This window comes from Myxine glutinosa, chromosome 1 (genome assembly GCF_964187855.1).
Source record: "Myxine glutinosa chromosome 1, kmMyxGlut1.1, whole genome shotgun sequence".
Taxonomy (NCBI): Eukaryota; Metazoa; Chordata; class Myxini; order Myxiniformes; family Myxinidae; genus Myxine; species Myxine glutinosa.
In genome coordinates, this window is record NC_136261.1 from 10,478,997 (window position 1) to 10,492,132 (window position 13,136).

The 13,136-nt window shown below is 51.1% G+C and overlaps 1 protein-coding gene across 1 annotated transcript in view; it reads right to left on the reverse strand.

Annotated features, from left to right (window-relative positions):
- LOC137421286 (receptor-type tyrosine-protein phosphatase O) overlaps positions 1–13,136 on the reverse strand; it is a 275,641-nt gene that overhangs the window by 11,122 nt on the left and 251,383 nt on the right. Inside the window, exons 23-24 of the mRNA XM_068107186.2 lie at positions 11,117–11,239; positions 5,847–6,001 (exon numbers count right to left, since the gene is read on the reverse strand). Of these exons, the coding sequence (XP_067963287.2) occupies positions 5,847–6,001; positions 11,117–11,239 (278 nt within the window). The remainder of the gene's footprint in view (positions 1–5,846; positions 6,002–11,116; positions 11,240–13,136) is intronic.

The following is a 13,136-nucleotide window of genomic DNA, read 5'->3' on the forward strand; positions in this document are numbered from 1 at the left end:
CTATGATGCTATGAAAAAAAAAATCGCTATGACGCTATGAACGATATGACGCTATGGCCGCTATGACGCTATGAAAAAAAAAATCGCTATGACGCTATGAAACGCTATGAACGCTATGACGCTATGAACGCTATGACGCTATGACGCTATGAAAAAAAAAATCGCTATGACGCTATGAAACGCTATGAACGATATGACGCTATGAACGCTATGACGCTATCAAAAAAAAAATCGCTATGACGCTATGAAACGCTATGACGCTATGAACGCTATGACGCTATGAAGCTATGAACGATATGACGCTATGAACGCTATGATGCTATGACGCTATGAAAAAAAAAATCGCTATGACGCTATGAAACGCTATGAAACGCTATGACGCTATGACGCGATGAACGCTATGACGCTCTGACGCTATGAAAAAAAAATCGCTAAGACGCTATGAAACGCTATGAACGCTATGACGCTATGACGCTATGAACGATATGACGCTATGACGCTATGAACGATATGACGCGATGAACGCTATGACGTTATGACGCTATGAAAAAAAAAATCGCTATGACGCTATGAAACGTTATGACGCTATGAAACGCTATGACGCTATGACGCTATGAAAAAAAAATCGCTCGCTTTGCCAAGGGGCTCGCTCCCCCCCCCCGTTCCCCGCCCCGCCCCTCCCCTTCCTCCTCCCCCTCCCCTCCCCCACCCGGCAATGCCGGGTACTTCTGCTCGTATAATGTAAAGTACAATGTTATCGATGAAGCTGTAGCGACCCATGGGTCCCCCAAGCAAGACCAGCATCAGAATCTCCTTGCTCCAGCCGGTGACGTCACCGGCGGGGAACCACAGCGCCAGAGTGGCTGGTCACGTGACCACCAAAGCGTGCCACGCGTGCGGGTATAATCAGCTACACCTGTTGATCACGTGACCACCGAAGCACGCCTCGCCTGAGAGGCGTGGCTTTTGGTTTCGGTTTCGGTTTCTGGTTGTGCTTTATAAGGCAGCCCGATAAACGGGCTTTTCAGTGTTCCCGAGTTGGTTTTGAGAATAAACATCTTCTCGGAAGAGTTTGTGTCTTGCCCGTCATTTTGTCCATCTCATGCTGGAGCCCGTGCTCCTTCACTGGTGACCCCGAATTTGCAACACGCGATGGACACCGCAGTGTCCCTCAAGCTGCCCACCTTCTGGGAAGCACATGCCGCCGTCTGGTTCGTGCAGGCGGACTCCCAGTTCGCCCTGCGTGGCATCACGGAGGACGCCACCCGCTACCATTACGTGGTCGCCGCGCTCGGCTCCGCGACCGCCACCCGCTGCCTGAGCTTCCTCCAGAACCCGCCCGCTGACGGCAAGTACGACACCATCAAGGCACTTCTGCTGGGCGCATACGCCCTCTCCCCGGCTGAGCGCGCACGACGCCTGCTCGACCTACCTGAGCTCGGCGATACGCGCCCGTCCGAGCGCATGGACTACATGCTCGCGTTGCTCGGCGAGCACCCCTCGGATTTCCTGTTTCAGGAGCTCTTTCTTCGCCAGCTCCCGGCCCCGGTACGGGTCGCCCTGGCAGGTACGACCATCGTAAACCCCCGCGACCTCGCCAAGGAGGCCGACAAGATCGCTTCGGCAAGCCAGCTCGCCGGAGCGTCGAGCCAGCTCGTCGGGATGGCGGCCGGGAGCCTTCCCGCCCACCCGCCCGACGCCCGCGATGCAGTTTCCTTCCCGGAGACCGCCGGGCCGGCACGACTGGCAGCGGCGACACCGCGTCGCCCGGTCCCGACGCGTCGACCGGAGCCCCAGCCGGACCCGGCCTGGTGCTATTTTCACGCCAGGTTCGGGCGGCAGGCCCGATCATGCCGACCCCCGTGCACGTTCGGCAAGTCGGGAAACGGGCGAGCCGGCGTTCCCTACCAGCAATGAACGCCGGCCGTTCCGGAAACCTGCTGTTCATCACGGACCGAGCATCGGGGCGGCGCTTCCTCTGCGACACCGGCACCCAGCTGAGCGTCATTCCCGCTTTGGCGGAGGACAGGCGGGCCGCCGTCTGCGGCCCCCCATTGGTCACGGCCAACGGCTCCGCCATCCACACCTTCGGCCCACGCACCGTCGCCCTCCGCTTCGGCAGGCAGCTCTTTCACTGGGAGTTCGTGACGGCGGACGTCCCCATGGCTTTGCTCGGGGCCGATTTCCTGTGCGCCCACGGGCTGCTGGTAGACATGAAACGCCGGCGTCTCGTCAACGCCGAGACTTTCAGCTCCCTGGCGTGCGCCTTGAGCCGGGCCGCACCCACCGAGTTTTCCTGCGCCCTCCCATTGGCGGACGACCGCACGTCTCCTCGCGGAGTTCCCGGCCCTCACGCGGCCGATGTTTTTGGCCATCGCGGTGCGGCACGGCATCAAGCATCACATCCCCACTACGGGCCCGCCGGTGTACGCCCGGGCTCGCCGTCTCGACCACGCCAAACTCGCCGTCGCCAAGGCCGAGTTCACGGCGCTGGAGCGCCTCGGCATCGTGCGGCGCTCCGGCAGCGCCTGGGCCTCGCCGTTGCACATCGTCCCGAAGCCGGGGGGCGGATGGCGGCCATGCGGCGACTACCGCCGCCTCAACGATGCCACTACCCTCGACAGGTACCCCGTCCCGCACATCCAGGATTTTTCCACCCGGTTGGCGGGGCGGACCATTTTTTCTAAAGTGGACCTGATCCGGGGGTACCACCAGGTGCCAGTCCGCCCGGCCGACATCCCGAAGACGGCCGTGATCACACCTTTCAGCCTCTTCGAGTTCCTCCGGATGCCCTTCGGCCCCAAAAACGCGGCGCAGGCGTTCCAGCGCCTGATGGACGGCGTGCTGCGCGACCTGCCGTTCCTCTTCACCTACCTGGATGACATCCTCGTCGCCAGCATGTCCAGAGCCGAGCACCTCCTCCACCTCCGGACGCTGTTCGGCCACCTCAGCGAGCATGGCTTGATTGTCAACCCAGCTAAATGTCACTTTGGTGCGGCGACGATCGACTTTTTGGGCCACCGCATCACCCGGAACGGCGCTGTGCCGCTGCCGGCCAAAGTCGAGGCCATCGCCGCTTTCCCGCGCCCCCGCTCCGTCAAGGCGCTGCAGGAGTTCCTCGGGATGGTGAACTTCTATCACCGCTTCGTGCCCCGAGCGGCGCAACTCATGCGGCCCTTGTACGCCGCCCTCCGCGGCCAGCCGGCGAAGCACGACGTCGTCTGGTCCACGGACATGGACGCGGCTTTTGCCAGCGCGAAACGGGCCCTCGCCAACGCCACGCTGCTGGCCCACCCGGTACCCCATGCCCCCATCGCCCTCACCACGGACGCCTCCGACTACGCCGTGGGCGCGGTCCATGAGCAATGGGTGAATGGGGCCTGGCAGCCGCTCGCATTCTTCAGCCGGCAACTCCTGCCCAATGAGCTGAAGTACAGCACGTTCGACCGCGAGCTCCTCGGGCTGTACCTGGCCGTCCGCCATTTTCGCCACCTCCTGGAGGGCCGCCCATTCACGGCCTTTGTCGACCACAAGCCATTGCTTTTCGCAATGGCCAAGGTCACGGAGCCGTGGTCGGCCCGCCAGCAGCGCCACCTCTCCGCCGTGTCGGAATACACCACGGACATCCGGCACGTCGCCGGGAAAGACAACACCGTGGCCGACTGCCTTTCTCGGGCCGGCGCCAACGCCGTCCACCTCGGTGTGGATTTCGCCCTGATGGCGCCGGACCAGGCCACCGACGGCACAGTGCAGGCACTCAGGATGGCAGACACGGGCCTCCGCTTGGCTGACGTCCCCTTCGCGGGCACGGTCCTGCTCTGCGACGTCTCCCAAGGCCGACCGCGCCCCGTCGTGCCGGTCTCCTGGTGGCGTCGCATTTTCGCTTCCCTCCACGACCTCTCGCACCCAGGTCGGAAGGCGTCCCAGAAGCTGGTGTCAGCACGCTTCGTCTGGCATGCGTTGCGATGGGACGTCCGCAACTGGGCCAACGCCTGCACAGCCTGCCAGCGGGCCAAGGTCCACCGTCACACCCTGGCTCCGTTGGCTCCTTTCACCGTGCCCGAGCGGCGTTTCGACCACGTCCACGTGGACCTGGTGGGTCCCCTGCCCCCATCGCGGGGGTTCACCCACCTGCTCACCATGGTGGGCAGGACCACCAGGTGGCCGGAGGCCGTGCCCCTCACCTCCACCACCACCGCCGACGTGGCGCAGGCGTTCATCGCCACCTGGGTCGCGCGCTTCGGCGCACCGGCGGACATCTCGTCCGACCGCGGCCCACAGTTCACGTCCGAACTTTGGGGCGCGGTCGCCCGCTCGTTGGGAGTCACTCTGCACTGCACCACGGCCTACCACCCCCAAGCCAACGGGTTGTGCGAGCGGTTTCACCGCTCCATGAAGGCCGCACTCATGGCCGGCCTCCAGTACGACGGGTGGGCCGACCGGCTCCCGTGGGTCCTTTTGGGCCTCCGCACGGCCCCCAAGGAGGACCTCCAGGCGTCCACCGCCGAGCTGGTGTACGGCCAGACTCTCCGCGTCCCGGGCGAGTTCGTGCCCGACGCCACCAGCCCCTGGTCCGCCGCGCGCCAGCGCACGGACTTCCAGGAGGCCGCCCAACGTTTCGCCCCGGTGCCAACGTCCCGCCATGGCGACCCTCACTCCTACGTCCCCCCAGCACTCCGCATGGCGGAGTACGTCTTTGTGCGCCACGACGCGCACCGGGGGCCGCCCTGGCCACCATACGACGGACCCTTCCGGGTCCTACGCCGGGACAACAAGTCCTTCATCGTCAGCATCAGCGGCCGGGCGGACCGGATCTCGCTGGACCGCCTCAAACCGGCCCACATGGACGTCGGCCAGCCACCACGGCTGGCTCTACCACTGCGGCGCGGCCGCCCCCTGTCCACTACACCCCCCGTCCAACCACCCACCACCACACCGGACCCCCCCCCCCCCCCCACGACTGTCCAGGGGTCGTTTCGGTCGGGTCATCCGGACCCCCCTCAGGTTGACCTCCCTGGACCAAGTCCATTCTGGGGGGGCGTGTGTAGCGACCCATGGGTCCCCCAAGCAAGACCAGCATCAGAATCTCCTTGCTCCAGCCGGTGACGTCACCGGCGGGGAACCGCGGCGCCAGAGTGGCTGGTCACGTGACCACCAAAGCGTGCCGCGCGTGCGGGTATAATCAGCTCCACCTGTTGATCACGTGACCACCGAAGCACGCCTCGCCTGAGAGGCGTGGCTTTCGGTTTCTGGTTGTGCTTTATAAGGCAGCCCGATAAACGGGCTTCTCAGTGTTCCCGAGTTGGTTTTGAGAATAAACATCTTCTCGGAAGAGTTTGTGTCTTGCCCGTCATTTTGTCCGTCTCATGCTGGAGCCCGTGCTCCTTCAAAGATAAAAAAAAAAAACACTTTTATCAGTGGAAGTTGAGTTTCAGTGAAATATTTTTCAAAGCTTTTAAAACTAAAGGTCAAAATAACATTTTCACACATCTACATTAACTAGACATAAAAAGGTAATAAAAGACCTCGTTACCCAATTAACGTACATTCTGCACTCGTCTGCTCTGCCAATCAACATTAAAACGTCAATAAGAAAAATTTCACCACTTCCGTCTTTATTATTCACCATTTCCGTATTTATTATTCACCACTTCCGTCTTTATTATTCACCACTTCCGTCTTTATTATTCACCACTTCCGTCTATCCCAATAACCTGGCAACATCACAAACAACTTGAATCGATAACTGCACTGGATCGGGCGATGGCCCCGAAGATGCGGTTCCCGAACCCCGAACCACCAGTACTCACATTAACCAATCCACCCCATACATCCACCAATGTTACCTGCAGTGCACAATGATCGGCGTGGCAGGAACGCCCAAACTACAGCGGACAAGGCACACAAAGGTGAGGAGCCGAGGCATGTTCTGGGTGCTCGGCACGCCGTGGTCAGGCCACGCCGTGTAGCTGCATTGCCACGTTTCATGGATTTCACCTCCCTGTGAGCACCACAACAGGCCATGAAGTGTCAATGTGATAAAACAAATATATATATATATATTTTTTTGTATACAACATCGAGGCTCATGTAAGAGCTAACATTAATCACAAAAAGACAAACTGACATAAAACATAAGATAAAGGGAGCGGGAGACAAGATGGGAAGAGAGAGGGAAGCACACAAGCACAACAGTAGAGAACAGGGACAACGGAAGATCTGTGGGAGGGAGAGGGCTTGGGGGGAGGAGGCATGGGAAGGGGGGGGGGGGGGTATAAAACACATGGACACTGCTAGGACTTCCAGGAAAGAAGTCGGAATTTCAAAAAAGTGGATCTGGGGTGAATTAACGGGGGTAGAAAAGATCAAGGTTTTGGATGGGGGAAGATAAGAGATGGTGGTGAACAGCTGTTTTAAAGACATGGAGGGAGGAGTGGGATTGAAGAGAGTTTGTCCCAGAGGCGGGAAAAAAGAGGAATGAAGGAGAGAAGGTGAACAGAGAGTCTTGATTTTGGCAGTTTAACCATAAGAGGGTTGCAGGCAGATCTTGTGCGACCTGTAGGAATATTTGGGGGACAGAGCCCAGAGAGAGCTGGGGAAGCAAGGCCGGAGAGGAGTCGGTTGAAGACAGAAAGACCATCAACCTGCCTGCGGTGAGTGAGTGAAAGGCCCTTGGAGTTAGCTTCATCACGGGAGATTCCAATGATTCTGAAAGCTTTGGTTTCAACAGCGTGCAGCCGAGCTTGGTGTGAGGCAGGAGCACCAGCCCAGAGGGGAGAGCAGTACTCCATTGAGCTGCGGATGAAAGCCTTGTATGTGGTGAGGAGCTCAGGTGTGCCAAGGAAGGACTTCGCACGACGGATGATGCCCAGTCGGCGACTGGCTTTGGAGGCCAGCTTGGAAATGTGGTCTTCAAGAGGAACATCACAAAGCGAAGTGTGTCTTGTACTTATTGGTATTCTACCAGGAGAAACTATAATTTCCAAAGCTGGCCCACACAGTCGAATGATTTGTCAGTTCATGGCAGGCTCATTCACCTGGTGTTGCTTACACTGATACAAGCCTCAAGTATCTTCCAGGTGAATATCAAGTGCAATGACGTCATTTCTTGTGGGTTTTTTTTTAACCTTCCGATGATTAAAATAAAAAAAGACAGAATCCACTTCTTCTTGAGTCGAAAATTGAACTTACCCGTCTAACGCACCTTGATCTAAGGCAATATTCAAAGTGCAGAAACTCGGTGTAGATATTGTGGGGAAACATGGATGTGACATCAACAGCTTTTGTTTTTTTTTGTATACAAGATCGAGGCTCGTGAAAGAGCTAACATTAATGACACAGAAAGACAAACCGACACATAAAACATATAACATGGGGAGCGGTAGACCAGATGGGGAGAGAGGGGGAAGGACACAAACACAACATTTGAGAGCAGGGACATCGAGAGATCTGTGGGAGGGAGAGGGCTTTGGGGCGGGGGCATGGGAAGGGGAGGGGGGGGGGGTGGGAGAGGTATAAAACATATGGACACTGCCAGGATTTCCAGGAAAGAAGTTGGAATTTCAAACAAGGTGGATCTGGGGTGAATTAGTGGGGGTAGAAAAGATCAAGGTTTTGGATGGGGGAAGATAAGAGATGGTGGTGAACAGCTGTTTTAAAGACCTGGAGGGAGGAATGGGATTGAAGGGAGTGTGGGAGTTTGTTCCAGAGGCGGGAGAAAAGAGGAATGAAAGAGTGAAGGTGAGCAGAGAACCGAGATTTCGGCAGTTTAACCATCAGAGGGTTTCTGGCAGATCTTGTCTGCCATCAGAGCTTTGCTCGATCCGTGCAAATTTGGCCGGAGCAGTAGAGCATAGTCATCAGTGCTGCTGGACAATTGTCCAGCAAGAAAGGATCTTCACAGGTGAGTCCCCATTGACGTCGTAGATGGAGAGGAGACCGTGAGTGATTCTACATTGACACAAGCCGAATGGTCCAGGATTTGTGTGCATGGATTTCCTCAGTGTGTAGGCCAGATTAAAATGCATTTTAGTCCAAAATTCAGTCCCTCGCCTGGCCTCTCTCCGAAAAACAAACTAGAAGGGCACTCGGTAGAGCGCATACCTCCGCCAGGCTGAACAGTTTATGTTTTGTCCCACTGATAGGCCGGATCTGGATTCGGACCTGAATCTAAATCCAATCGGCTTGTTATTGTCACCTAAACAACTCATGCACCCAGTTTTGTCATAACTCGTCCATAACTTTTTACCTATCCACAAATATCATGTGAAACTGTGCATTCAGAAAGTATTCACACCCCATGACCTTTACATATTTTGTTGTGTTTCAGCCTAAATTAAAAATGGATTAAATTGAGATCTTTTTTGGCACAGACCTACACATAATACCCCATAATGTCAAATTGTAATATTTCGTTTAGAAACTTTTACAAAATTACAAATGAAAAGCTGAAATGTCTTCAGTTAATAAGTATTCAACCCCTTTGCTATGACACTCCAGACTGAGCTCAAGTGCATCCAATTTCCTTTCCTACAACTTCATTGGCATCCAACTGTGGTCAATTAAATTGATTGGACATGATTTATAAATCATACCAAAATATGCCATTTGGTGTCCGTCTGATGAATTTTTGACCCCAATAAATTCTGTCGTTACTTATCCAATCTCAACCAAACTTGACAGGATGACTAAAGGTTACATAATGAAGGTTGTAGCGCATTCATTTGCCCCCCTTCCCAAGGGGATTTTCTCCCCCGAGTGGGTTTTCCCTGCCATTGCCGTCAATGAGGTTGCATGTTGAGGTGTATATCCATGTTAGATTAGCTTTATCGTGGCGTTTTTCCAAAGACGCTTTTAATAACAAAATTAATGATAAACGCATGTTATTAATGTTATTACAAAACAATATTAATACTAATAATGTCCCACTTCCCCAAGGCGTTTTTCCTGCAGTGATAACGTGAATAAATAGCTTATAGTTATAATGGTGTTTCTGTGGGAGCAACGGCTTCTACAGGAAGTAAAAATATTATAAACAACAAACACGTATGATTAGCTTTTTAAACAGTCGCCAATGCTCTTTATAACACTAAATGAAGAAATTTGGAGGAATCCCGACATCCATGAAGTAAGCTTTACTTACAGAACTGAGCGAATATCTACGGTACTTTATATACACCACAAATGTTGGGTTAATAACATGGCCCTTTCTGCCGCTAACTTGGCATTTTTTGTAGCGAACTTTTGAAACGCGCTCCTGCTGTTCAATACGAAACTGAAAGGGAGGAAGTCCGGGTTGTGCTCATTTACCAAGCAGCTAGCTAGCGCTTGCCAAGTGAGCCATTCCTTAACGGTTTTGAATGGAGTGCTTGCTCGAATGCTTCAACCACTTGCTGATCTCTCCACAACGAACTTGGTAAATGAACACACACCCAATGTTCTTGAGACCCAACCATAGATCGACTGTAATCTATATACTCCAAAGAGGAATGACCCTTCCTGCTGCTTCCGTAGTGAGCGGGTATACTAGTAAATAAAACACACCTTTCTATATAAGGTCGCACAGTTGACAGTGCATGACAGAGCAGAAACTCTACCATGAAGTCCAAGGAACTGTCTGTACAATTCCCAGATAGGATTGTGAGGAGGCATATATCTGGGGAAGGGTATAAAACAATTTCTGTCATGTTTAAAGTTCCCAAATGCACAGTGAGCTCCATTATTAGAAAGTGGAAAAAATATGGAATGACACCGACTCTTCCTGGAGCTAGCCGTCCGACCAAACTGAGCAACCGAGCAAGGACTTTGATCGGGGAAGTGACCAAGAACCCAAAGACCACTCTGACAGAACCACCGAGTTCCTTGGCTCAGATGGGAGAACCTGTCGGAAGGACAAGTCACTGCATCACTTCACAAATCTAGACGTAATGGGAGAGTGGCAGATGGAAGCCACTCCTGAGAAAAAGGCACATGACAACATGCCTGAAGTTTGAAAAAAATGCACATGAAAGACTCAGAGCATGAGGCAAAAGGTTGTTTGGTCTGATGAGACGAAAATTGAACTCTTTGGCCTGAATGCAAAGCGCTACCTCTGGCGGAGAACCGAGCACAGCTCATCGCCCAATTAACACCATCCCAATGGTTAAACATGGTGGTGGCAGCATCATGCTATGGGGATGCATTTCAGTGGCAGGGATTGGGAGACTTGTAAGGATACAGGGAACAATGAATGGAGCCAAATATAGGCAAATTCTTGAGGAGAACCTGCTTCAGAGTACAAAAGACCTTAGGCTGCGACAAAGATTTACGTTCCAACAGGACAATGACCCCAAGTATACAGCCAAAGCAACATGAGAATGGCTTCAAAATAAAAATATGAAAGTCCTTGAGTGGCCCAGCCAAAGCCCAGATTTTAATCCCATTGAGAATCTGTAGAAAAACGAAGATTGCTGTTCACCGACACTCCCCATCCAACTTGACATATCTGGACATATCAAATGTCCAGATATGGACTTGACATATCAAATCTTCAAGGAAGAATGGGAGATACTCTTCAAATGCAAATGTGCACAGCTGAAACAGACAACCCCAAGAAGACCTGACTTTGGGGGTTGAATACTTTTGTAAATTAGATACTTCTGTATTTCTTTTCAAATTATTTGGTAAAAAATGCAATTTTTTTTTTTTTTTACACTGACATTATGGGGTATCAAGTGTAGATCAGTGATAAAAAAAATCTCAATTTAATGCATTTTAAATTCAGGCTGTAACACAACAAAATGTGAAAAAAGTCAAGGGGTGTGAATACTTTCTGAAGGCACTGTATATAATTTTTGACTTTATCTCTCAATGGTGAAGAATCACTTAAAAAATAAATATAAAATCTAGTATCCAGATCTGGATCTTCACCAAAATTGAATCGATTCATTCTTGTCACACAATCAACCTGTTCACCATGTTTCGTCCAAATCCACCCATAACATTTTGAGTTATCCTTCTCAAAGACAGACAAACAAGCGAGTGAAAACATAACCTCCGTCCACCTTAGGTGGTGGAGGTAACAATTGATGTTTGGCAGAGCTCAATGAAAGTGAGAAATGAAGCTAAAATGGCAAACCTGGGAGAGCTGGAAGCAGCGAATGGTCCAGTCCTCATGAGTTGCCTCTGAAAGTAAGGTGACTGACAAAGAGCCATAAATATCAACACGACCCTCAGCCGGCCAGTACCGGTCGCATTTCGTCTGCATGGGGATCGTGATGGAGTAGGTAAACAGGTAAGCACGTTGGGAATCATCGCTTTGTTTCAAGGTACAAATTTGATCATTAACACAATTGTAATCTATATAATAATACACTTATTCTGTTTGCATGCATGTCTTTACGACCATTTCATCTTAAAGGGGAACCCAAACGCTCAGAGCACCTCAATGCTAATCTATACCTTGATACCCTACAAAATAGACATAATGTGTCTTTTTCCAATTTCCGATTTATATAGTGGGTAATTTTGTGATTATAAAGCGAAATCTTCTTCTTCTTCATGATTATCCGTGACGTTGCATGATGAAGCCGGGGCCACTTCTGCATTGGTTACGGGTTACATCGTGGTGTGATTTAACTCAAACGGTAATGAATTTGCAAATTTCAAAAAATATGACAGGTCGATGCATCCTTGGTGGTTGTAGTAATACAAATCAAAATATTAGTTTTTTTTGTTTGGGACATTTTACAAAGAACTGTTATGAAACAACAGAGATGGCTAGATGTTGTAGTTGTCCACCACGATTAAGTGGAAGACACAACCGTCACACGAATCTGTAACACCATCTCTACCGAGCTGCTACCAGAAAATGGACACAGGTGATTTGAGTGGTGAATTGAACACCTGTGTTGGTCTGCTGGCACGCTCACCTTGCTAGTTGTGCTGGCTAACATTACCGCCACCTTGCCCTGTGCATCTGAAGAGCTCAAAAGCCCAAGCTAACAATACCCATGACCACCCTACACCCTCCTCCCGTCCCCCTCCATAATCCCCCATCAATCGTGTGTCTGGGTCCATTCCGCGTCGTGTCTGTGCCGTATTTCTTCTGGAGTTAAATATAACAGATTTATCAATCGATACAAAATCCCTGATAAACTGTCAATTGCTCAGAAAAACAAACCTACCGATCTATAGTGAACATACGACTGGCGTTTTTATCTGCACTACCAACACTGCGATCTTCACGAGCACCATCTTCATCTGATTCCCTCGCACAAGGCTCAAAACGACCCGGATCTCCAATTCCCACAAAAGCGTTTCCATCACTAATTTTGTCTCCAATAGCTTCTTCAAAATCCCACTGATCAGTTTCAACATGCTGAGAACCTTCAGAGTTGCAAATGACGGAAGAATCAGTTTCGGAATCCGAGCTCGGAATGCACTGCTCTTTATGTAAATCCGCCATTTGGATCAAGGTGGGTTAAGGGTGTGACGTCACTGGTAAAATAAAAAATTGATGCTCCAGGGATGTTTTCGACACTTTCTGATTGGCAAAATCTAATCAAATTAGACCATAATGAATGATTTCAATGGTTTTCAGTAAAAAAAATTTTGCGTTTGGGTTCCCCTTTAAACTACTCGACAAGGGACCATACACCCATATCATTATAAAGGTCTTTGTCCGGGGAGTTCCTGTTGTATATTCTTTTTTCCATTACCAATGACTTCGAATTTTTTATTATTTAGATTACTTATTTACTATTTTTACTGAAGAATCATGGGATGACGGAATGTTGTGAGATTGTGATTCAAACGTTTTTTTTTTCAATTTTCTTTACTTTTAACATTGTTCTTAATGAGCGGAAACAAGAATGTTGTTCAGAACGGGAAGAAAGGTTGGAGGGTTTGTTTTTTCCATGTTACCAATATCCTAACCCTAACGATATCCGAACTTTGCAAATGCTGAGCCTCAAGCAAGGAAGCAGCACCTACTTAATTTTAAAGTGTTGGGTATGACTCAGTCATGGTTTGAACCAATGGCCTACCAGAATCAGAGCGGACGCTCTAACCATTCCACCATAAAATCTGGTTGATGTCATATTCACTTTATTATTTTGCTCATTCAATGAGCAATGTACTTTGCTTTTATTTGTTCG